Here is a 27,308-nt window from a genome sequence, read left to right on the forward strand (position 1 = left end):
GCCTTTGTTGCACAAGAGTTTGGATGAACGAGCAACAAAGAGCTGGCTGTAGAGCGGGGTTTGTGGATAAACAAGAAAAAGGACAAGGACCACAAGCTGTGGATCTTTCCAGCACTCAATGAAAGTCTGGAGATTCCCAATACATCTCAGAATGTAAGTGTTGCTCCAACATCCTTCTTTGTTGTTTTCCTTTTGTCCAACAAGGCCATTAGCTGTAGCTGTAGCATTAGTAGCAGCTCAGGCTAGCATTAGCAGCAGCTTAAGCTAGCATGTTTCTGCTGTTTGCATAACTGTAACCAACGTTTATACATTGCAGACACTGGATTGGTATGTGCAGATTGAAGGGTGTGTATCTAAGTTTATGGTGCGTTAAACTAGCTTTTCTCATAATGAACCGTTTCTCTGTGGCATTTACAACATTACTAATTCACATAGGAAAGCAGGTTGGAGACGACTCAGGCTTTTGGGCATGCTACATTTTGGCGTCTTCTCATATGGCCTGGCTGGGATCCGGTCTTGGTAGAGTTGGCCCCCCTCACGGCCAGGTTTTGTTGACATATCCTTCTCAGGTACGTGGGTGTGTCTGAGCACGTGGGCAGGGCAAAAAAATTCATGGAGAAGTCCGTGGTGTTTTTCTTAAGTTAAGTTTGATAAGATGAGTCCAAGAACATGTTATTCATCTGCTACTGAAGACGCTGTAATATTAGCACTAAAAGGTGCAAAAGTAGCCCGTTACGTAGACCACGAGACAGAGTTGCTTTATTACAAATCTAGAGAAGTTACATGCTTTCATGCGTACATGAATTATTAAATTCACCACTTGAAATTAGAAAAAAAAAATTAATGACATTATGAGAAACTCGTGTTAATATGTTATATAAGTGGACACAACAAATATCTTTTCATCTACCTGCTTCTCCAACAGACACCTCAATCGGGTCAGAAGGTGGGCTCTCCCCGATGATGTTGTAGCTCGTCATCACGATCTGATAGCGTTTAAACTTTTTTAGTTCTGCAAACAAACAACAAACATTGGTTTTAGGAGAGTAAAAGCTCTTAAAATAGTCGTTGCTTTATGTTCCTGCTTCAAGCGTTAATCATCAGAATGGATCACTTACGTGTCAGTTCAAACTCAGTGAGCGAGGCCCCACTGACCATTTTGAAGGTGCTCTTGGCTTTTTAAAGAGTGAGACAAAAACAGATGGAGGGAAAATCAGTCAGGCTTCAAGTTCAATATAAAACTACAATTTTACTGCAGATTTATAGAAATTTAAAAACATTCGTGCTTCTCTGTTCTCCAAGGGACTCTAGATTTTGGAACAGAAAATTGTCCACCTGCCAGTCTAGATGAGCAGATACCGAATTATAAAGGCTGCAGTCTGCAATAAATAACAATTATTGCAGTTATAATATAACTATATCTATCTATCTATCTATCTATCTATCTATCTATCTATCTATCTATCTATCTATCTATCTATCTATCTATCATCTATCTATCATCTATCATCTATCTATCTATCATCTATCATCTATCATCTATCTATCTATCATCTATCTATCTATCTATCTATCTATCTATCTATCTATCTATCTATCTATCTATCTATCTATCTATCTATCTATCTATCTATCTATCTATCTATCTATCTATCTATCTATCTATCTATCATCTATCTATCTATCTATCTATCTATCTATCTATCTATCTATCTATCTATCTATCTATCTATCTATCTATCTATCTATCTATCTATCTATATATATACTTATGAAATAATTTTCCAAAAGTTGGCACCCCTTCAGTCCACACTCATACCCAGCTGCAGTTTTTACCCTACAGTATATGAGGAACATGAGGAAAACATTATTTGAACAGTTTTTTAATGGGAAATTATTAAACACGCTTAGGAACCAGGCTGAGTAGCAAACTCAAAGTGCAATGTTAAAAGTGCAAAACATTAAAAAAATGCATAATGTTTCAGTTAAGCCCCGTTTAAATTTTTCTGAATGAACTTTGACTCTTCCACACAGCATAGACATAGAAGAGTAGACGCCGCACCAGCTGCTACTGCCTATGTTTGGCCGCATTTGCGGGTTCTACTTTTTATAAACTCTATGGTTAACAGGATGTTTAAGCTAGGCTTTGGCTTCGGAAAAGCTCCGTGGAGATCTGGAGCTAGAATGGCGAAAGAACGCGTTCATAAATCCGTTCACGTACGCCCGGACAAAAGCGCTCACTTTTAAGTTTGTCAGGCAAAACATGAACGAGTTCAGTTCACGTTCACAAAAAAAAAAAAAGAACAAATTCATGAACGATCGTTCAATGAACGCGTTCGGGCACAACACTGATTAAGGATATGTGTTGACAACGATATATACCACAATACATGGTATGATATATCATGATACTAAAAGGCAAACAATATTTGCAATTTTTAAGACTGCATTTAATTAGAAAACTCAGGCCTGACGCTTCCAAGACACATCCAGTGTTATGGCAATATCTAGTTTTTCCATCAGAATCAAAGTGGTAAAAACTGCTGCCACCAGTGTTGCCAACTGTTTTTGACTGAAAGTAGCTGAAGTTCCCCCGAAAGTCGCTAGACGTTGCCAGATGATGTCACATGCTAATTTGCATACGACGCAATGACATCATCTGGTTTGCGTCATGATGTCACCGGTCTTGTAGAGTAAATCAATTAAAACCCGCATGATTTAATTAAAAAATTATTTAGTTTATTTTTTAGTAAATTAAAAACTAGGGATGAGCCGGATACTTGTTTCAGACGAGTATCCGGTACGGATAATGCATTTTTGACGAATACGAGCATGAAACGAGTAAACCTCGTAAATATCTGTGATCGTGCTGAAGGAAAATCCTCATTGGGTGACTGACTGTCTTCACGCTCTGTGATTGGCCAGTCACATAGAGCGCAACCCTCTACACACAAAACTCTCTAGCCGGCCGGGAGCGCAGTCCGTCCGGCTCATCCACGCACACACACAGACAGTAACGGATCTCGCTGTGATTGCTTCACTGTTGCTCACGTTTCTTCAGTTTTCCCTAGGTTTTCTTCAGCTCGCCTCTTTTTCGGTTGAATATTTAAAGTTACTTTTTTCGTAACTTACCTGGTGCATTTGACAAGACAGAGCTGACGTGCTGCATCATTCACTCACTACCTCCGCTCCGGTCGGGTTTTTTATTTTTTTAAGTCCCTCTCTCTCCCTCTCACCCTCTCTCTATCTCTCTCTCTCTCTCTCTCTCTCTCACACACACACCTTAATCAACATTGTTATGTTTAACTTTGTGTGGCAAAATGCCAAGAACATTAAGAAAAAAAATCAGTTAAATCAAATTAAAATAAAAAATATACATAAAGTTGTGTCTGGTTCTAGCATTTCATATTTCCTAGTTCCTACTGCATGAGTTCAGATGTATTAATCCATGCACTTAAATATTAATATTTTGATTTTATTGAAACACTTGTTCTGTAATAGTTCCTTTACTATTATGATCAAAAATATTTCATCTCAATTCTGAGGCTGCTCTGTAAATAGTTTTCAAATAAACAATACACATATCAACTTCTGATCATTCCTTATCAATTTCAGACTTAAAATAATATATTGATGTAAACCACGCCCACTTCCGGGTTATGCCACGCCCATTCCGAGTACAGATACAGATAATTTAGTTGGTTGAACAGATACAGATAGTGGGGTTCTCGCTCATCCCTAATAAAAACCCCATAGAATGCGAAACAGCAGCCTTTAAAACATCAAGGAAAGATGGCACAAAAAATGGAAGGAATATTTCTATTTTGTCTGAAGAGAATGGAACTCAAACACAAAAATATTAAATTGATAGGAATGTATGTATGATTGAATTGAAATGAATTTTCTCTTGTAGTTTTCAAGTGCCTTGAGATGTATTCTTCTGTTGTGATTCAGTGCTATATATTGACCTAACAGATAATATATATATTTTTTATTTTTGTTTGGTTTTGTTGTTTTAATACTTTTGTGTAAAAAGAAGCAGGCCGTATTTAGTATTCAGAAATGTTACATGCAAACTGCCAGTGACCTGAGGTGTTTGTCTTACAGTATTATTCTGTTTTTTTATAAAAGTTTTAAATGTGCTACGTTTTTGAACTCATCATAGAGTTCCAATGCTCCTTGAATGCACCACAAGTGGTGCGAGAAGCCATGTGTGAGTGCGACGCTGCCTGCCAGTGCCAGCCGAGCTCAGCTGCTGAAATGCGGCAGGATGGCGCAAGGAGCGGTCGCCCTTTATGAAGCTCCGGTGGCTATCTCAAATAATGGACCCGTGAAAACTCACAAAAGGTTTGATTGGTCAATGGGGGTAGCGTGATCATGCTGCACGCACATGCGCAGATCATTTTCTTTCTGATCCTGTGGAAGGAAGGACGGTTCTGTCGTTTCAGATGTATCTCTAATCTGCAGGTAAAGTCGGCTACAAAGTTGTAGTCAAAGTAACTGAGGGGGGTCAGAAATGTCGCCAGATTTGTCGCTAGTCGTTTTAAAAAAGTCGTTAAGGGTGTCTGAAAAGTCGTTAGAAATGGTGACAAAGTCGCTAAGTTGGCAACACTGGCTGCCACCTAGCAGTCGGAGTTTGAATTGCACGTCACAAAAACACAGTAAATGTTTTCATGCAGATTCTCAATAAAAAATCTACACACTGCATTTAAATATTGATTCAGTATCATAACATAAAATAATACAATATTTCAGTATATCAATATTTTCTTACCTCCTTATGAATTATGTTTCAATTTCTTTGCAACTTAATTTTATCTTAATTGTAATTTGGTTGCCAGGCCCTCCCAAAGTTGTCTCACGTTCCTCAGTCTTTCTTATGCACTGGCAACTATACAGAGAGGGTTTACAAACACCTGTATTGCACAGTTCACCCTTCATGGCCTCGTAGCTTCTTTTCAGTCAGTAAATAAAAGGCGTCAACGAACATTGACATTAACAAAAATCCAATTAAAAAATGGAAAAGAACTGCAAACTGATAAAAGAACCAATCAGCAATTGGGGCAGGCGGGACTAGATGAGAAAAGAACAAATCAGAGTCCGGAGCTGGTCGCTGTTTGAACAAGCAAGAGGTAACCATATGTGCTGGTCACAGTTGAACAATTTATGCCTAAAATGAGAAAATATCCACGGCTGGGAGGAAAAGTGTTAAAAAATGTGAAAATATTAATACCTGTCTGAGAAAAGTGTATAAACTGTGTAGTGAGGGGCTTTTACAGCCTTAAAACATCTATGACAATTGTAAAAACCAAAGTTGGCTACTTTGCTAATTTCGCCTTTTGTGGGTTAGTTTTAGAACGTAACTCCCGCGATAAACGAGGGACCACTGTATAGCACTTTTCACAGATGAAATCACCAAGTGCTTCACAAAGAAAGCCCACACTTATTTACCAGACTGACACTGACGGGTCAAAAGGGCACCGACATTGGCCGATACCGTCGGTGCTGATACATCTTTAAGTTTAACAATCCTTGGTATTGAGCTTGGATGCAGATTCTTTAGCAGGAGATCTACTTACTCATTATGAGAGCGCTTGTGGTGTTGTTTTTGGTTGTTTGAATTTCTGCTTCAGTGAGAGTAGACGTGTTAGCTGGGAGCTCTCTGTAATACACTCTGTATCCAGTCAAGACTCCGTTGCTGCTGTCTTCACTGGGACGCTGGAAAACAGGCAGACAAGTACAAACATGCAAAAACCTCCGTGTTACATTTCTACAGTGATAATCATGTTCTGTGCTCACAGTTTTTGGTGCTGTGAGGTGACAAACGCCTGAATGGCAGACTCATGTTTTCTTAGCAGTCCAATTTAAAAGGTTAGTGTATCGGTCTGGGGGTGACTTGTAAAGGCGAAGAGATGCTTCAGTAGGTTTGGCACTTTTGTAAAGGGTGATGAAATCGCTGCTGACTTTGTTTTTTTGTTGCCTTTTTCTGTTTTGACATTAAACTACAAAAGATGAGAGAAGACATTTACAGACAGGAAAGGAAGATAGTCAAGCTGTGAAGTACTGAGAAAGTATCTACGGTCTTCTCTCCCTCTCTGTTTCCTGTGTGCTGCTGGATTTATTGCTGAGAGCTCCTTTTGACCTATTACAAATCGCCTTCTGGTGAAGAATCGTTAAAAGTTGGACATCTCCTTCTTTCTGGCGACTGTTTGTCCCTTTGTTTCTCCCTCCTTCTGTCTTTACAATCTATCCTTGCTGCCCTGTGACCTTTCCTGCTTGAATAATTCATGATTTGATCGATAGAAACAAACACACACGCAGTAAAAATTCACATGCAATAAAAGTCCATCAGGATTTATCTCTCAAAGAAGATGATTAAACTAGACTTAGACTAGACGCTCAGTTGTGTGGATCTGTATTTATCAAGGACTCTTGTGTTTGAAGTCTGAAAATACCTTCCACTGCACCAGCACCGAGGTAGTAGTAAAAGGTTTCACTGACAGTATCACTGGAGGCTCATTAGGCACTGGAAAGAAAAAGAAAACACATTCAGACAAGCAGTCTATCTCCGTACAATTCTACAATATTATCATTTAAAATCTCCAATTCTTCAGTCCCCTCGCTCATTTTGCCTCGTGCTGCTTCTTACCATCCTGCAGAGTTGTAACAGTCTCCGTCTCCTTGCTGAGGACACTGTCCCCTACGTCGTTGGTGGAAAACATCCGAAACTTGTATGACGTGAAGGGCTTTAGCCTACAGACAAAAATAACCACCAGATTTGTAGAAGGACACAGAGGCATATACTGTCATTTACTTCATATTTACAGACGTGCATTTATTTGAATGTTTCTAAAGGCTAGGAGGCTTATTGCATGGTAAGTGGTAAATGGCCTGTATTTGCTATAGCACCTTCTAGAGTCCTGGAACCCCTCAAGGCGCTTTACAACACAACCAGTCATTCACCCATTCACACACTGGTAGGGATGAGCTACAATGTAGCCACAGCTGCCCTGGGGCGCACTGACAGAGGCGAGGCTGCCGAGCACTGGCGCCACCGGTCCCTCCGACCACCACCAGCAGGCAAGGTGGGTTAAGTGTCTTGCCCAAGGACACAACAACAGCGACAGACTGAGCGGGGCTCAAACCTGCAACCTTCCGATTACGGGGCGAGCACTTAACTCCTGTGTCACCGTCGCCCCATGCATCATCATGTTCATGCATAATTCAGAATACTTCTTCAGTTTCATTAACCGTTTTGAGACATTTTATCTGCAAATAACCCGACAGCAATGCTTTTGCAGTGACTGATTTGCAGAACACCTTGAGTATCTGAATACTGAATGTAAAAATCTCGTGTGTAAATCTTTATACAAGATGGTATTCTCACAATGCAAAGTGACAGGAGTGTGGATGAAATCTTTACTTGCCGGTGCAGTATTATTGATTCAACAAGGAACAGACTTTTGTTTTTATTCTCTTCAACTGATTTTATAACCATTCACTGTGAAGGAAATGAAAAAAACAGGTACAATTTAAATTCAAATTCAAATTTTATTTGTCACATACACATTCATACACAGTACGAAATGCAGTGAAATGCCTTACACAACTGCTCGTGACCTAAGAGTTGAAAATAAAAAAACTGTACACCACGGATTAAAATGAAGGGTAAATTTAACTGGGAAGAGTAAGGTAAAATATATCTGAATTAAAGTTGAATAATAGAATAGCTTTACAACAAAATACACAATACAATACAAATTAGAATAAAAGGTAAATTTAGCTGGGAAGGAATAAGATAAAATATATATAAGTTGAAGTTGAGAATAAAGCAACTGTACAACAAAATACACAGTAAGTAAATGTATAAGAATGTATGAAGAAACAAAAATATCTGTACAAAACAGAGGCTGAACAAGTATTAAATGGAAATGAAAAATATATATATATAATGTCCAGAGTTGTGCAAACCACATTTTAGTGACTTTGTAGTGCAACTGTGCTTAAGCAAAGTCCAGACTGTTCAGTGTGTGTGAGAACCATATGTGTGTGCACTTACTATGTGGTGGTGTGGTTTAAAGATCGTATTGCCTGCGGGAAGAAACTCCTCCTCAGCCTCTCTGTGTTGGTCTTCAGGGAGCGGAATCGCTTCCCTGACCTCAACAGAGAGAACAGTTTGTTATTTGGATGGCTGAGGTCTTTCACGATCTTCCTGGCCTTGGTCTAGCACCGCCTGCTGTAGATCGAGTGCAGGTCAGGGAGCTCGGAGCGGATGGTGCGCTCAGCTGATCAAATAACCCTCTGTAGAGCTCGTCTGTCCTGCATGGTGCTGTTCCCGAACCAGGTTATGATGTTCCCCGTCAGGATGCTCTCTATGGTGCACGAGTAGAAGTTCCTGAGCACCCTGGGGGGCAGTCGGAAGTCTCTCAAGCGTCTGAGGTAGTAGAGACGCTGCCGGGCCTTTTTCACCATGGTGTTGATGTGACAGGACCATGACAGGTCCTGCGTGATGTGAACACTGAGGTATTTGAAGCTGCTCACTCTCTCCACTGGGCACTCATTGATGACGGGGATCTGGTAGTTCCTCTTCTGCTTTGTACTGAAGTCCACTATCAACTCCTTCGTTTTGCTGACGTTTATAAGGAGGTTGTTCCTCTTGCACCAGGTCTCCAGATTCCTGACCTCCTTTAAGTAGGCCGCCTCGTTGTTGTCAGAGATCAGGCCCACCACGATGGTATCGTCAGCAAACTTAATGATAGTGGTGGAGCTGGTACTGGCCACACAGTCGTATGTGTACAAAGAGTACAGCAGGGGGCTTAGAACACACCCCTGGGGGGCTCCAGTGCTGAGAGTGGTGGGGGCTGAGACATGTCCGCCCATCCTTACTGCCTGTGGTCTGCCAGTTAAGAAGTTGGAGATCCACTGGCACATAGATGAGCTCAGTCCCAGGTGCTCCAGTTTGGTGGTGAGTGTGGAGGGAATTATGGTATTAAATGCAGAGCTGTAGTCGATGAAGAGCATTTTAGCATAATTCCCCCTTCTAGTGTCCAAGTGAGTGAGTGATGTGTGGAGGAGATGACAGATGGCATCGTCTGTAGAACGATTTGGACGGTAAGCGAACTGTAGTGGGTCCAGTGTGTCTGGTAGTGAAGAAATGATGAAGTCTCTGACCAGGCGTTCGAAGCACTTCATCACTACTGTGGTGAGGGCTACGGGGCGATAGTCATTGAGAGAAGCAGGGTGGGGTTTCTTTGGGACAGGAACAATGATGGACTCCTTGAAGCATGTGGGGATCACCGACTGAGATAAAGAGATGTTGAATATCTCAGTGAACACAGGAGCTAGCTGGTATGCGCAGTCTCTGAGGATACGACCTGGGATGCCGTCTGGTCCTGCTGCTTTCCTGGTGTTCACTCTCTTGAAGGCTCTCCTCACGTCATGCTCGGAGATGACGAGCATGTTTCCAGTGATGGCAGTATCTTCCTGTGTGCAGCCGTTAGCGCCGCTAGCGTCGTTGGAGTCCTTAGCTGCAGCCTCGAAGCAAGCATAGAAAATGTTCAGCTCGTCTGCCAGAGTCGCGTCCGCGTTCATCATACCGGTTTTTGGTGCTTTATAATCCGTTATTGTCCTCAGTCCCCGCCACAGGCTCCTAGAGTCACTCTGTTGGAGTTGTGACTCGTTTCCTCCCGTAGCGCTGCTTCGCCTCTTTTACCGCCTTCCGCAGGTGACATGACGCGACTTTGTACGGGTTCATGTCCCCCGTCGCGAGTCCCGTGTTATAGGCAGCGGTGCGGGATCTCAGAGCTTCGCGGATGGTTTTATCCAACCACGGCTTTTGGTTGGGAAACGTAGTGATAGTCCTTGTCTCCACGGTATCATCCGCTAGTTTCCCGATGAATCCCACAACCGCTTTTGTAAACACACTGACATAATCGGAGCTGTTTCTGAACATGTCCCAGTCTGCGTCGTCGAGTGCATCCTGTAATGCAGCCACCGATTGGTCCGTCCAGCACGCGACCTTCCTCTGAACCGGAACTTCCTGTTTCAGCCTTTGTTTGTATTTTGGCATGAGGAAGATGGCGGCATGATCGGATTTGCCAAACGGAGGGCGAGGTTGTGCCTTGTAGCCGTCCTTGACCGTAGTGTAGCAGTGGCCCAGTGTCCTTTCACCTCTGGTGGGGCAGGTGATATGTTGGTAAAAGTTTGGTGCTGCGCGTTTGAGGTTGGCACTGTTGAAGTCCCCCGCCACAATAAGCGCGGCATCCCGGTGTTGTATCTGGTGCTGGGTGAGAGCCTCATGCAGCTTGCATAAGGCAGAGTCCGTGTCCGCTTGTGGTGGTATATAAACGGCACTTATAATGACCGATGTAAACTCCCGAGGCAGATAAAAAGGACGACACATGATGGACAGTAGTTCCAGATTTGGTGTGCAGGAGCGTGTCAAAAGAACAACGTTCGCACTGTTGCACCAATTGTTGTTCACAATTAAACACACGCCGCCTCCCCTTGACTTCCCCGAGTCCCGTGTCCTGTCCATGCGGTGAACCGAGAAGAACTCGGCCGGCTGGATGGTGTAGTCCGGCACCGCTGAGGTCAGCCATGTCTCAATGAAGCAGAGGAGATTGCAGTCCCGAATGTCTCTCTGGAACTTTATCCTGGCCCTGAGGTCATCAAGCTTGTTCTCCAGTGACTGGACGTTGGCGAGCAGGATGCTAGGCAGAGGTGTGCGGTGTGCAAGGGCTCTCAGCCTGTTCCTGACGCCGGCACGTTTCCCTCGAGGCCGCCGCTTCACGTCGCGTCTGTTGTTCTCCCTCAAGATCTCACTCGGCCAGCTCAGATCCGGAGTTAAAAACCCCGAACTGTGAGTACATTGTACATCAATAGAAACAAGAGTGGCACTGTCATACCTAATGTACCCAATGGTGATTAATTTAACGATATAGAACGCAAAAACAAACTTTGAAAAAACCAAAACAAACGAAAGAGGTGGTCGGAGCAATCGTGACGGCAGCCGACCTCACGGCGCCATCATTTAGCTGCAATACCCCTTTGTACAGCTCAGCCGGGCCAGTTGTAGACAGCCTGGCCCGCGCGACCAGGTTGTGTTTGCATAGCCTTCTCGGGAATACGGACATGGATGAAAACATGAGCAGGCACTGCTAAAGTGGCACAGAGAAGCTCATGGTATCATTCCTAAGAGCCAAAAGTTAGTAGACAAAAATGGCCGTGAGCAGTCTTGGAGACTCTGACATGAAACACACAGCTTGGCACTGAGCAGAGGTGCTGCCGTGGGCTCCTCTCCCATCCATGTCAGATGGTCAGTCCTCGCTCTGCAGCTGCAGCTTTGGCCAATCCAAGCTGCAGTCAGAGAAAGCTTTTACCCCACTGCATCCAGATGACTTATAATTAATCAAGCACGCAGGAAGCCGCTGATGGCTGATTCTACCCGTGATAATCAAAGGCTCCCACTTGTAGGTGGGCGTAAGAGTGACATAACTTTGGCCAGCCAGTCAGTCCATAGGTGGATGTGTATGGTCGGCACAGCATGAAATGGACCACAGGGAAGCAGGGCCAAAAGAAGAAGTCGGCTCCACACAAACAACACACGGACAACACCAAAGTAAATGCAATGACCCCACCCAGCCTAGAACGAGTTGACCGTAGTGTAAAAAGGTCGTTTGTCTGCAGCATGTAGGTCTTTAGCTGAAATCTAGGTCTTCCATTTCAGGCGATACTTTGACCCTGATATATGTTGGCTACAATCAGAGGTGTCAAAGGTCTTCACATTCATTACTCAGGTAGAAGTATAAATACTAGGGTTTAAAAAACTTCTGTAGAAGCTAAAGTATAAATTCAAGCTTTACAGATAAGTAAAACATAAAGTACATAAGTAAAAGTAAAAGTAAAGTAATAACACTAGTGAAGTATAGATACCCAACATTTCTTCTTAAGTAAGCTAACAAAGTATTTGTACTTCGTTACTTGACACCTTTGATGACAATCCCTAACTGACTGGGTTAACTCTGTGCTGATAGATGCATTTCTGCACATGATGCATTTTCACCTGCACAGGATGCTTCTCTACCTCTCTCTGTGTATGTGTGTGTGTGTGTGTGTGTGTGTGTGAGTGTGTATGTGTGTGTGTGTGTGTGTGTGTGTGTGCGTGTGTGTGCACCCTCTTGCACCCATCCTCAGAAGTAAATGTCTCAGAAATAAACTGGTCAGTGAAATAAGATAATAACTATACAAAAATAAGAGGACTTTTTAAAATGAAGAGCAAAACTGACAACTTTGCCTGTGTATGCTAGAGAATATTTGCTGTTTTTCTTCATGATAAAAAAAAATACAAGCGGCTATTTAACTAAACCCAAGAAAAGAGCTGAAAACTCCACAGGGTGCCTTCAGCAATTTAATAATAGCGTTCCTTTTCCAACCTAACCTTCTCACCTTCTTTAACACTTGATTTGCTATTTCCGTGGTCTTCTAAGGCCACATCAGCTCTTGAATAACAATTATCCCTCACCTTTCTTAACCGTCCCCAGTGCTAAAGTATTTTTATTGCAATATTAAAACGATATCTGCATTTCTCCTCTGTTCAAGGTGAATGAATTAATGAACACAGAACAACTACACACACACACACACACACACACACACACACACACACACTCACACATGTATATATATATATATATATATATATATATATATGTGTGTGTGTGTGTGTGTGTGTGTGTGTGTGTGTGTGTGTGTGTGTGCGTGTGTGTGTAAAGTTGAGAATAGCTAACTCTGGAGGCCCTTATTACCAGACTGATGTGCCCGTCTCTTCTAATAAATCAACCTTGTGAAATCATTTTGCCTCCCTCCCTCACACTGAGGCAAATCTCCTTCCAAATTGAAAACATCCTTTTATAAATACGAGTTAAGACAAACAGCTTGGTAAGATGAAGGCGCTTGTCTGCTCCAAGGGGGAAACTCTTGCCAAAAGTAAAGCCAGTACAGAAGTGAAAAAAGTTGCAGTTTCCCTCTCATCCACTACGGGGTTGGCTCCAGAAAGGAGCAAGTTCCCATTAGGCACGTTTCCATTGTCAGAACTTCAGGGTAAATTCTGGGACGGGGAAATCTACGCCAGCATATTGCCTGTTCATCAAACTTTGCTGCTTTAGCTGTGAATGATGTCACTGTCAGCGCAAAAAGTATCCAAAGTAACGTTTAAAGTTGTATTCTATCGATGTACAGATTTAATCCATTCGGAGGACAATAGCAACTGTCTCATGTAAATTGTGGCATTCGGTGACCAGAAGACGCGTAGTTTTTTTACGGCGCTGTGTGAAACAACAAAGCTCTGTGGATTACGTCATTGTGGTGGGATTCTGCCGTGTTTTCCGTGTCGGGAGTTTAGTAACGGCAATTTTAAAGCAGTGCGATTTGTGCTTATTTGTTTGTGCTTCCATTTAGCTTCATAAACAACTCTTCTACCTTTACTAATGCCAGTTGTTTTGGATGATGTCTGCTGATGCAGGGTTTTCCCCAGCGCTTGCTTGGCCACCTGCCAGGTTAAGCGTCATGCCCCGCCTCCCTCCCCAACCCTACCGTGTCCGCTGACACGAACGGCGCAATGAAACTAGAGCCCTCCATGAGCTGTTAGAAACAGCAGCTTCCATCAGCTGGTGAGAAACAGCAGCGGGATGTGTGCAACCCCCCCACCCCACGGAGGAGCGCTGCGGGACAGAGAGTGCACCCCCACTCCCCGAATCCACCAGGCTTAACTCATTTTCTGGGGGAAACCCTGTGAGGTTGAGCGGGTTGTCCAGTAATCGGAAGGTTGCAGGTTCGATCCCGGCTCTGGACAGAGAATTCTGTTGTTGTGTCCTTGGGCGAGACACTTAACCCACCTTGCCTGCTGGTGGTGGTCGGAGGGACCGGTGGCACCTGTTCTTGGCAGCCTCGCCTCTGTCAGTGCGCCCCACTGGAGCTGTGGCTACATTGTAGCTCATCACCATCAATGTGTGTGTGAATGGATGAATGATACACTGCGTTGTAAAGCACTTTGGAGTCCTTACTCTCAGAGGCACTATACAAGTGCGGGTCATAAAAATGCTAACTTCACAGCAGAAGTAACCATGTTAAGAGCCTGGTGCAAAAACATGTTAAGTTTAATACGTCAAGTTTACCATCATAACAACTGTGAGGAGGGAGTGTTTTTGTAACTCATGAGTTTAGGTGCAATTAAATCTTGATATTATGAATAATTAGGGGAGTGTCCATTTGATTGACAGGTAGTAGATAGCCGTCATCGCTAGCCCTAGCAGCTTGCTCCGGGGAAGGCCTCAGCAGAGTCGCTAACTGCGGTTTTCTGGCTAAAAGCACCTGCTAACCTCCATTAATTTTGGTTAGCTGGTTGTTTCATCACCTCAGAGTTTGATGGGTGCCTCCACCGTCACAGCCCCGCTCTCAGCTCCATCTTTGCATTTTTCAGTATGGCTGAAATAGTGGTAGTGGGAGCTGCCCATTGGCCTTCAATTCAGCTCTTCATAAACCTACAGGTGAAGTAACGGAGCGTTCTTCCAATATATATACTGTCATTGGTCTGCTCACACACGTCTGCATGACGGTTATTTAAAACACCAAGTGAACCACAGAAGAGACCAGCCAGAAATCCTCCTCTATACTTTTCTATAGATGTGTGTACAAAGAGAAAACAAAATCAAAGTTTAAATAGGCGGGGTACTAGCAACACAGGGAGGATGTTAAGGACAATGTTTGAAAGTGTGTGTGTGTGTGTGTGTGTGTGTGTGTGTGTGTGTGTGTGTGTGTGTGTGTGTGTGTGTGAATGAGCCTGGAAAGGATGATGTTTTGGTTCTAAAAACATCTCTGTGGAAATAACAGTTAGTAGCCATAAACGCTAATTCCCCCATCCGTCGCTAATGATTCAATAATTGAATAAGCTCAAAAACTGAGTCAAAACCACTCCAACAGTGGCTCCACCATGACGGCAGAGAGACCGTCCCTGAGACAGGACGAAACAGACACGCTGAGAGGACGCACTTCAACCTCTCAAATAGCTCTGTGATAGCTGCTGAAGGAGCGTGCTCAGACAGTCAGGAAGCACTGGAACACAATCTGAACAATGGTTAAAGAGTCATCACGGTGCTGCTTCTCAAGCTGTCGGGAAAGTTGGAGTAGCCATCCAGTCTGACCACTGTCACCTGCTGCCTTAACGACTGTATGATAGGGAGGACATGACGAAGCCAGAGAGACAGGAATGTAAAAGGAAGAGACGATAACACCAGAGGCCCCCCTTCAACAGGCAGAGTGGGGTTGATGCTTAAAAAAAAGATGGCTGAGGGTTGTTGAAAGCACTGACTGTTGATGGATGAAGGAAGAAAGGAAGGGAGGTGGTGACAACAAGAGAGATGGCAGATGAAAAGGCAAAAATTGCTGTAAAGAAAGAAAGGACAGGCAGCATGCTGAAAGTGGCGAGTAATTTTTATCTTATAGAAATGATATTTTCTTCTTTTCTTCTTCTTAAAAAGAGATTAAGAGAAAGACAGAGAGCCTTTCCCGCTGTTAGAGTGATTAGGTGACTGAGATCCTTCCTTTAAGCAGGAAATATGATCATATTTACTTAACTTCTTATTTCTATTTGGTACACGTTTAAAAGGGTACTAGGCAGTTTTGGCTTGCTTTTAGCACCCCCTAGTGTTCTGTTAGTGAAACCAAAAGTGAAACTCCTCATCTTTGTTTACAATTTCTTCCAGGGTAGTGCTCCCCCCTATCTAGCCACACTACTGAACAGACATTCCCCATCACACGCTCTGCGCTCCTCTGACCCAAGGCCTGCTCGCTGTCCCTCGTTCTAGGTGTGGTACTCGTGGGGACCGGGCTTTCTCCGTCCTAGCACCGTCACTCTGGAACCAGCTGCCAGCCTCAGTCAGGCTGTTCCCATCTCTGCCAGTCTTTAAGAGTCACCTAAAAACACACCTCCTCCGCCTGGCATTCCCTGAACGTGTTTGAGTTTGGCCCTCTTTTATGTTGAATTTATTTCCCTGCTTTCACTGGTCTCTTTATCCCTTGTTTTATCCATTTGTTTTCTACTTGAATGTTTTACCTGTTTTTGCACTTTTTTGAATTGCTTTTATTATCAATTTATTCATCATGTTTCACATTTCTCATGTACCGTGTTCAGCGCCTTGGGCTTCCCGACAGGGTCGCGGAAGGCGCTTTATAAATAAAGTTTTGATTGATTGATTGAAACTTATCTCCTCGCTGTGCACCTTAATTTAACAGCTGCAATGTCTCCTGAGCCTTAATTAGTGTCTACAGAAGTGATTCATCACTAAATCAAACAAATCAGCTGTGTTCATGATCACATGCAGGAAATGTGCTGAAAGCCGACTGCAGCGCCAGGTATGTCTGCTCCATTTTACTAAGACTAAAGTGAACCCTAACAGTGACTGGACCGGCACTCTGAAGTTGCAAGTGCAATATTCTGGCCACAGAGGGCGGTGGGGGTCTGATTGGCATTTAATTAACCCTGTAAAGGGTCATTTTAGGTCATACTGGCTCAAGAAAATGATTTAAATTTTGAAAAATGTTGCATAGTATGGCTTTAATACTAAAATTCACATTTCTTTTTAGCTTTTGCTTTAAATTCAAATCAAGTCCTTCCCAAGAATGAAAATAATTCAGATTCAGAACTTTCTGTGTAATATCACGTATGGTTTCGCAGAAAAAGGCAGAAAGAAGTTTTATGGTCTTGGTTTCAAACGTTTGTTGTTCTCAGTCTTGATCCTTTGACCAGCACCTCCAGGGATTATGAATGACAAAGACAGATTATAACCAGCAATCACAAAAAAGTTTGTCTCAAAATATTATCCTTGCTCTTGTGTCGCTGTAGTTTTGAATACAACAACCATTGCAGGTGTCTGTTCAGTTTTGGTGAGTTAGTCAGAAAAGGCAAGAAATGCTAGACAATGTTGGGAGGAGTGAATGAAACAAAGTCACGTCTTGTTGGAAAAAACTAAAAGAAAATCTGAGATTCCAGACGTGAGGCAAAAATGTGAATAAAATGAAGATAACTGCAAACAAATCACGACAAAATTGAAAAACTCTGTGACTAAACTCTGAGGACACTTTTGGATGAACTGGTGTTGTATGTACGATTTCATTGTGATTCCAGCAGAAGGTTTGCACATTTTCTCACTATTTTGCTTCTCTGACTAGTTACTACCCAGTAAGATACTAGTCCTCCGTTGGAAATTAAACAGATCACTAAGTCAAGAGCTTTTGCCCTTCACCACGACAGACTGGAGCTCTGCCCTCTTTTCTGGAGACAAAGCCCTGATCCGTTTTTCCATCTCCTACCATCACTTATAAATGAGACATCAACACACCTAAACTCCTCTACTAGAGCTGCTGGAGACTGGCTCCCAACCTGGAGAGAGCAAGTCATGCCCTGATGGGAGTATTTAATCAGACACAGACAAACAATCAACCTTCATGTCATTTTTAAGCACAATAGCTGTTGCTTTTCTTTCAAGCTGGCTGAATCCATCACTCAAGGAGCTTGGGCCGGTCCACGAAGATTTGGTTGACAGAAATTGAATTATTTTTCCTTCCATCCTTACCATCTTTTAATGGGAGACAAGCTGCATCACAAATTGGCCGAGTGTATAACTGACAAGGAGACTCTACTGTGTGGTGAGAATGGCCGAGAGAGTCATCAGGGTCTCACTTCTTTTCCTTAGAGTTAGTTTTCAAGGACAGATGTGAGAAGTAAGCCCTCAGTACTGTAGGTGAGCCCCTGCTCATGAAGTGGTAACCCCAACCATCAGGAAGACACTCCGCTGAATCAGAAAAATCCAGAATGTGCAACAGCTAAACTCAGCTAACAACAAGGCTGCTAGATCTCATGTAACATATGTGTGTGTGTGTGTGTGTGTGTGTGTGTGTGTGTGTGTGTGTGTGTGTGTGTGTGTGTGTGTGTGTGTACCTGTCTATGGTCCAGGAGGTGACGTTATGTGGGATGTCAGCTGTGTGTGTCTTCCAGGGCCCACTGGGCAGCTCCATAAACTGCAGAGTGAAATATCTCAGTGGACAGGAGCCCGAGCTTCCTGCGAACCAGTAGAGATGGAGTCTGCAAGATTCAACCTCATCCTGAGGAACGGACAGCTTTCTGGGAGGCACGGGACGCTCTGAGGAGAGAGCGCGGGAAAGAGAAAGACAAATAGATAGGAAATGAAAAAGAAGCACAAAAAATGCAATTGTTTTTTACTTTTAAACCTTGATGTAAACATGTTTTGTTAATATTCTGGATTATTACTTTTTACTGATATGCCAAAAACACTCTGAATGAGTCAAGTCGTTCTAAAACATAACGTAAAACAGGAAATGAGATTGAATATTTAACAGCAAAGAAAAAGACCCAAACAGCTGATGAGTTTGTGCTTGCTGAATGACAGGAGGCTTCTCTGATTACATCGTGTCTGAACTTTATACCCAGAGCTCTAATCGTGGAAACCTCTAATGGTTCCCTTGGTTATAATCATCTTGAGTAAAGGATGACTAGCCACACAATAATTAAAATAAACGACTTTTATCTGCTCCACTGGAATATTTTATCACCATATTTTTTCTGTCTTAGTTATAATTATCTACACATCCGGAAAAGGCATCTGAGGAATTAGAGAAGCACAAGAAATACTTCAGATTGGAGGACTATTTACTTAACTCTTTTCTTCATTACATAAAGTTTGAATCGTGTATTAATTATTTTTCAGGAAACGTTCTTTCACCATAAAGCGACTAACTTAAGCACTTTAATGTATTTATAAAAAACCTGTCTTACCTATGGATACTAAAGTGGACCATTATCCAGCTAATAGCATTCACGCATGTGCACTGCAGTGCACTGAAATTTCAGCAGGACGAGACATTTAATTACTTCAGCATCAACAAAACAATTTCTCAAAACCCCACAATTGTGTGTGTGTGTGCGTGTGTGTGTGTGTGTCTGCACTATTCAATTACAAAATGAAAGATGGCTCTGAGAGACAGTGTCTATATATGACTGAGTTCACAGAAGCTTTGTGATAAGTAGACCTCAACACACACACACACGCACACACACATGCTGGCACACACAGTCAGTGACTAATTTCAGGTTATCGATCAGATTGAGGAATAAAAGTATCATTGATTGTTTCTGAAGTTTAATTAATCTGCATTTATTTTCTCAATAGTGCACAACCACTGACACACACACACACACACACACACACACACACACACACACACACACACACACACACACACACACACACACACACAGGCTTGGCCCCCTTCACTCCTCCTAATCAAAAGTAATTTGAGTCAGGCCTGTTTGTTTCTCTGAGCGAGACAACATTGTTCCCATTCCCTTTAAGATCAGACTTGTTTATCCTCCTTAGTCTTTCTGATGCCATCTGTTTCTCCCTGCCTGTTCTGCTTTTGTTCTGATCCATAGTTAAGATCATGTTCTGATAATTGCCCCATAATTGTGAGAACAACAGAGGCTTTTCAGTATGAACACATTGTTGCAACAGAAAGGAAATCCAAAAAAAAAAAAAAAAAAAAAAGGGATTTAGGCAAAAGGAGGGGGATGTCACTGAAGAAAGGGAGAGACAAGGAGTGGAAATCTAAATTTAGGTCAACAGGCTATTTTACCAATAACATAATTAGTTATTAGTGCTTAAAGGCAATCGCGAACGTTGATGAATCTCTGCAGAATAGACACACACACACACACACACACACACACACACACACACACACACACACACAAAGACCTTTTCATTCCCACCAGGGGCTGGTCTCTTCAGCATCATCAGAAAGAAAATCTCTATGAGACGTTTATGTCTGTTTCAAAGAAAGAATGAACCATTATGTTACTGAAGTGGAACAGAGAACCAATGAGTCCCATTATCAAAAGATTCCGATAATGATGCTGTGAAAATTTCAATATCTGATTCAATTAAAATGCATTAGAAGAGATGACACGAGATGGTGATCTGGGGTTTCCAGATTAATTAACCTTAGGTTTTATTTGAATACTTTTGAAGCATTTCAGTTCTGTGGTGTAGGAGGTGACATGATAAATTAAAGCAAATAAACAAAGGAAAGCAGGAGACCTCATCTAATATCCTGTATTAAAATTCGTAAAAAAAATATATATATATATTTTCGAGCTTTGGCTTGACAACTTACCAGACTGACTGTGACCTAATTATTGATTTAACCTTTAGAATAACTCACTTTAACCCAGATTTAGCTTGTCTATATCAACTATATTATTATTGGTTGATATTATTACCTGCTCATAATCTATCTCTTGAATGAGTTTAACATGCTTTTTAATAACGTTTTACCATTTATTAGGTGTGAGAATTTAATGTGTTGATTACAAATAATTAGAAAAAAAGAAAGCATTAAAAATATTACCCCTTTGAGCTCGAGTGCCCCCATGTGGGGTCGGAAAGGTTTATGCCCTATAAATCAATAAATGTCATCAAGCTGCACAACTAACAAAACTGCAGAGGCTGGGCTACAACACCATTTAAACATTTTTTACACACTCCAAACAAAACTAGAACTAAAAAAAAATTATAGTGACAAATTGCTCTTCATGAAGAAAAGGAATGAAAAAAAGTCACCTATTTTCCTGTTATGTTTTCTAGTTGGTAGAAAGCAGGCAGACAGTAACTTTATCCATCTGAACTTTAATACAGCAGGACGGACAAGCACACACACAGAATTCATCTGGTAACCCCCAGCAGAACTTCCCCTGAACTCTACACTACACCTCTCTCTCTCTCTCTCTCTCTCTCTCTCTCTCTCTCTCTCTCTCTCTCTCTCTCTCTCTCTCTCTCTCTCCACATATACATATATATACATACATGTATATATATGTGTATATACATGTATGTATATATATGTGTATATACATATATATATATACATGTATGTATGTATATATATTATATATACATATATATATATATACATATATATACACATTTATATACACATATATATACACATACATATATATACATACATGTATATATATGTATACATATGTATGTATATATATATATATATATATATATATATATATACATACATACATACATACATATATTTATATATATAGTGGTGTGAAAAATTATTTGCCCTCTTCCTGATTTCTTATTCTTTTGCATGTTTGTCACACAAAATGTTTCTGATCATCAAACACATTTAACCGTTAGTCAAAGATAACACAAGTAAACACAAAATGCAGTTTTGAAATGATGGTTTTTATTATTTAGGGAGAGAGCAAAATCCAAACCTACATTGCCCTGTGTGAAAAAGTAATTGCCCCCTGAACCTAATAACTGGTTGGGCCTCCCTTAGCAGCAATAACTGCAATCAATCGTTTGCGATAACTTGCTACGAGTCTTTTACAGCGCTCTGGAGGAATTTTGGCCCACTCATCTTTGCAGAGTTGTTGTAATTCAGCTTTATTTGAGGGTTTTCCAGCATGAACCGCCTTTTTAAGGTCATGCCATAGCATATCAATAGGATTCAGGTCAGGACTTGACTAGGCCACTCCAAAGTCTTCATTTAGTTGTTCTTCAGCCATTCAGAGGTGGATTTGCTGATGTGTTTTGGGTCATTATCGTGCTGCAGCACCCAAAATGGCTTCAGCTTTAGTTGACGAACAGATGGCCGGACATTCTCCTTCAGGATGTTTTGGTAGACAGTAGAATTCATGGTTCCATTTATCACAGCAAGCCTTCCAGTTCCTGAAGCAGCAAAACAACCCCAGACCATCAAACTACCACCACCATATTTTACTGTTGGTATGATGTTCTTTGTCTGAAATGCTGTGTTACTTCTACGCCAGATGTAACGGGACATTTGCCTTCCAAAAAGTTGAACTTTTGCCTCATCAGTCCACAAGGTAGTTTCCCAAAAGTCTTGACAATCATTGAGATGTTTCTTAGCAAAACTGAGACCAGCCCTAATGTTCTTTTTGCTTAACAGTGGTTTGCATCTTGGAAATCTGCCATGCAGGCCATTTTTGCCCAGCCTCTTTCTTATGGTGGAGTCGTGAACACTGACCTTAATTGAGGCAGGTGAGGCCTGCAGTTCTTTAGAAGTTATACATACGTACACACACACATATATATATGTGTGTGTGTGTGTGTGTGCATATATATATATATATATATATATATATATATATATATATATATATGTGGGTGTGTGTATATATCGGCTTTAGATATCGGCCATCGGCAACAAAATTCTTTAAAAATCAGTATGGGCATCGACCTTAAAAAACCCATATCGGTCAGCCTCTGGTTCATACTGCACTCGCTTTCAAAAACATCAGATATGTGTCGGAATTAGTACCACATATTCAAGTGATGGCGGATCGCACGGATAGCATTTTAAAAAGATGGTTCTGTGCATTAAGACAGTCATAAAAAAATCCGATATGACTCGCACGTGGGGAAAAATGCAGATTTAATCCGCTTCTGCCTGCAGTGTGAACGTAGCCTTACATTATTTTTCGATTTAAAAAATTGCTTGGGAGCAAATAGTCTTGAACGATTAAAATGCAAATGATCAAGATTAATTCATTACAAAGCCTCTGATTAATTAGTTTAGTTTTTAATCGAGCCCACACATATTATTTAGGTAGAAAGAATACAACACCAAACAATTGCTCATTTTTAATGCATGAGATAAACATTTTAACAGTTTTTTTTACACTGAGCAAATGATGTTGTAATAGTGATAAAGTATAAACATACTATGACACTCATTAGGACCACCCAGAAGAATAAAATGAAGAGAAAAAGCAGCAAAAAAGGGAGGAGACTTGGTGAGACAAAAGCAATTCTGACCTCTGATTCAGAAAGCTAGACTTCTCATTTGTTCAGTACTGAAAGTAAAAAAGACATCTCTCTGATCTTTTTAGAGAAAAAAATCTGTTTTTTTCCCCCAGTGGTTATTTTTTATTGGAAAGGAAAAGTCTTCTGTCTCACACCTTTAGAGTAAGAACAGCAGGATAAAATCTGTCAGTGATGAACATCATATATCTCACCATAGAAATGAGCGGTCACACTCTAAGACTTTTGATTGTTGCTCTTTATTCTTTTACAATGAGACCACTGACTGGTAACATTAGACCACATGTTACAGGGAATTAACAGCATGTTCTCTGCCCTAAAAATATAATTGGCATGATTGCAGGGTTATTGACAGAACTGTTGATCGGTATTAATTGCTCCTGTTTGGAAAAAAAGATTGATGGTGTGCAGGTAAGACTGCAGGCTTGTTTTCTAACCAGTAAAACCTGGATTTTTTTCATCATCCTCCCTAATTAACTGTACATTGTCCATCTGTCCACTACAGATGACAGAAAATGAACCAGAGTGGTGAAATCATGGGTGAAAAAGGCAAACAATGAAATTTCAAGCACAACAGAAACTTATTTGGTCTGGTTCAGACCTCCTCAGGCTTATTATTTTTAAATTCCTAACCATACCTCTACAGGAGAGCTAGTCCCTGCTGCGTTTAATATCCACATCTATGGCAAAGTCCACTGGAGTCTATAAATGTCATTTCATCTTGTTCTGTACTTTTATATTACCCCTCACACTTAAAAGGTCGTACTTTCAATCTTGTGATCATTTTTTGTGCCCAGTAACGATGGACTATACATGGCTGTCTTCATACTACTTGTTGGTGAGACACTAATAATGAATATAAAGATTCAGCCTGCCTTTCTATATCTGACCTCTATCGTAGCCAGGACTTTACATAAACCATGATGCATGACATCTTCTTCTCTATGAGCCTGTAACCTTTTAAAACGCCAACCAGCTCTTTTAGACACTTCCTGGGCTTTTTACACGTATGCATTTATGTCCAAGTCATGCCTATTTAAAAATTGACAAGAAAAGCAGGACAAAGAAACAAAACTACATCATTAAGATATTTAAATGACTGCTTGTTGATGATGTACTAGAAAGAGTATTTTTTTTTTACAAATGAAAACTGGTAGATGAGCCTCTATATAGCAGATTAAACTTTGCTGGGGCTCACAATGGCCCAGGAGTCCTGATAAATGGCCAAACATTACCCATAAAAAGACTGATTTACCCCACCCACTTGGCCAGAACATGAATATTAAATGAGCTGCAAGCTGATTGGCCAGTTTACCTCGATGGCTCTATGATGCTGCCTAAAGCTATTAATTCTGTGTTCTGTGTGTGCATGGGGTCGTACACATACACAAAGGAGGAAGTGAGTGTCAGACCAGCGGATGTTTGCAGGAGTGTGGATGACCGACGAACAAAGTGACTAGTTGGCAGATGTAGCAGGGATTTGCAAACAAATGTGGGTGTGATGTACCACACTACATGGGAAATGAAGGGTCAAAATGAACAGTCTGGATGGCTGAGAACGTTCACCTGCATGCTTAAACCTCCCACATTTCCCTCTGAAGACTTTTATTTATATTTACAGCACCCCAGTTATGTGTGAATTAAATTTGAGTCTAATTATGGTGTGATGACAATTTCCCATGTGGAATCAGTACAGTGAGACTGCATAAACTCCACTGATTACTGATCAAAGCTTCTAATCTCACACCACTTTTTGTAACGACTATTATAATTCCCCGAAATAAACCCAGCCTTTTTCTTAGTGTTCTGGTTCAAAGTCATGCAACAATATTACTATATTATTATTTATATATATATATATATATATATATATATATATATATATATATATATATATATATATATTTAATTTTTATTCCATCTTCCCTAAATGACACGACACCTTCACACACACACACACACACACACACACACACACACACACACACACACACACACACACACACACACACACACACACACACACACACTAAACTAGCTGAAACCAGAAGCATCATCATCAGTGAACCAGCCACATACTGTTTAATACAAACAGAGCAAAAGATCCATCCCTGCAGGTTTTTCTTCACAGCATCATTTGAGTCAGCATAGGAGGAAAAGTTCAGGCACAAGAACTAGCATTCATAATGATCCTGTTTCAGGTTTAAACTTTTATCGGTGAGTCTCTATGCCAGGACCTGGACTTGGCACACCTGATTTCAGCCATCATTAAAAGGTGCAGCTTGGAGCACTCTGCTGCTCTCTTTGCTTTATAAGTTCATATCTGTTGCACCTCCCTTTGAATGCTATATTTTATAGCAGTGGGAAAGTTTCAGATGTATGAAGTCTTAATGCCTCATAAGGATTCAACTTTGTTTGACTTGTTGTCATGGAGATTAATTTTTGTCATTGACGTAACTGATAGTGCTGATAAATTATAGTCTCATTCACTTGCTTTTTCCGTTAAACATAGTCTTTAGTATAAATGCATCCCTTGTGAGACACGCTCTGCTCTCTCCTGGCCCTAAAATACACACAAACTTCCACCATCACAAGCCAAGGTGGGCATGGCCATGAATGCTAATTTCCCCTGTGATGTATAAGAGACTCTTTTTTCTGACCCGAGCATTTTCTGTTTTCTTTCTGCAGCTAATGCAGGCATCAGGGGCTGGAGAAAATGAAGTTCAGCATGCACGTGAAGCTCAGAGGGACCGATCGTATTTCGTTTGTCAGTGAACAACGTTTAGGAGAATTTGGCACAAGAGACAGATTTTTCCCAAAAATCAGAAATGTTAATGGGCTAACCTATGATCTAAATCATAAGAGAGACTTTATTTACCTCTCCGCTCTGTGGTTACCACCAGGGCGTCCTGTGGCTCGCCCCAACCCACCGCAGTGCGAGCCGTGAGCTGGAACCTGTAGGTCTGCTCAGAGGAGAGTCCGGTGACGGTGAACTGCCGAGCGTTGGAGCCCACCTCCACTGTGGTCCAACGCAGCGGGTTCCTGCTGTCAAGGCGGTAGGATATCTGGTAGCCTAGCCAGGAACACAGAAGGTAAAAATCTGTGAAAAAAGTATGCATCTAAATCTGATTCAGTATGTTTCTGGTTCCATCAGGAATCCAAAAAAATCAACAATGAGACAATTTCACCAAAAAAGCGTATGCTTTTTCATGACCTATACTGTCAGTAAGAGAAAAGGTGACATATGGAGCTCTTCTACTGAATAAAGGCATCATTTTGATGCTGAGCTTCAGTGCTCCCACTGTTTCACACGTCTTTCACTAACTATCACTAATACTTTCACTAATTATATAAACACACAACTTCTCCTCAGTAACCTTGGCAGTGACCCATGGTGTACACGCTTGTGTCTGTTTCTCGGTCTCAAGTGCAGTAGGCCATGTAATAACACTAACATCCCTGAACACACACTCAAACCACTGATCCCCATCCCAGCTCTCCACAGGCCACTGACCACTCACAATGTCTTATATTACAAGGATCATATTGTACACCAAACACACAGACACCCCGCGTGTCAGCAAACTGGTACACTACACAACTAAGATGATGGGATTAGGTCATGCTGAGGTGGTCGGAATAATACTCAGCTCAGAGGAACCTAATCTGCTTGTGTGAGTGATAATCTCATCAAATAATCTGATTGTATGTTAATGTGGCCTCTGTGTGTGGAAGAATATAGGATAACAGCCAGATTACAAACAACTGGGTCGAGACACAGCAGAGTACTGGGCAAAATATCATTAGGTCTTCACTGCTGTGTGGTGCCCAAGGCTAAATCTGGGTCACAAGAAGGAACTGTGTCATGTTAGCAACTCAAAAAATGTGTAACACAAATGTCAACACGCACACATCCACACATATGCAGCTGCTGTGATAGATTCTTCTTGTTTTACCTAAATTAAAGCTACAGCTCCTGTTTAATGTTATACCATTGGGTTTAATGGGTTAATAAACCCAATTTTCTGACAAACGCACTTCATTACATCTCCAGCTACAAACTTTTTACTTTCTTTAAAGTAGTACGACTACTAGTTTGTCTGTTTATCTTTTTGTGTGTCTGCTCTGTCTTCTCAAACCCCCAGCTGGTCATGGCGGACGGCTGCTCATACTGAGCCAGGTTGTTTGGGGTTTCTTCCTGTTAAAAGGAAGTTTTCCTCTCCACTTTCGCTACATGCTTGCTTAATATGGGGAAAAGTCACTGACCCGTGGTGGCTGGTGAATTTTTGTTTTGGTGGGGCGCATTTTTGCGTCAGTTTTTTTTAGATGTGTTAACTACTAATCACCACTAGGGAACGCTAGATT

The 27,308-nt window shown here is 41.5% G+C and overlaps 1 protein-coding gene across 3 annotated transcripts in view; it reads right to left on the reverse strand.

Moving 5' to 3' along the window:
* sdk1b (sidekick cell adhesion molecule 1b) overlaps positions 1-27,308 on the reverse strand; it is a 410,260-nt gene that overhangs the window by 18,373 nt on the left and 364,579 nt on the right. For all 3 annotated transcript variants that reach the window (XM_070550118.1, XM_070550117.1, XM_070550119.1), the window contains 7 exons: positions 25,822-26,016; positions 17,996-18,197; positions 6,650-6,753; positions 6,456-6,526; positions 5,580-5,718; positions 1,119-1,175; positions 911-1,012 (listed from right to left, as the gene is read on the reverse strand). In XM_070550118.1, the coding sequence (XP_070406219.1) occupies positions 911-1,012; positions 1,119-1,175; positions 5,580-5,718; positions 6,456-6,526; positions 6,650-6,753; positions 17,996-18,197; positions 25,822-26,016 (870 nt within the window). The remainder of the gene's footprint in view (positions 1-910; positions 1,013-1,118; positions 1,176-5,579; positions 5,719-6,455; positions 6,527-6,649; positions 6,754-17,995; positions 18,198-25,821; positions 26,017-27,308) is intronic.

The sequence above is a fragment of the Nothobranchius furzeri genome, chromosome 4 (assembly GCF_043380555.1).
Source record: "Nothobranchius furzeri strain GRZ-AD chromosome 4, NfurGRZ-RIMD1, whole genome shotgun sequence".
Taxonomy (NCBI): domain Eukaryota; kingdom Metazoa; phylum Chordata; class Actinopteri; order Cyprinodontiformes; family Nothobranchiidae; genus Nothobranchius; species Nothobranchius furzeri.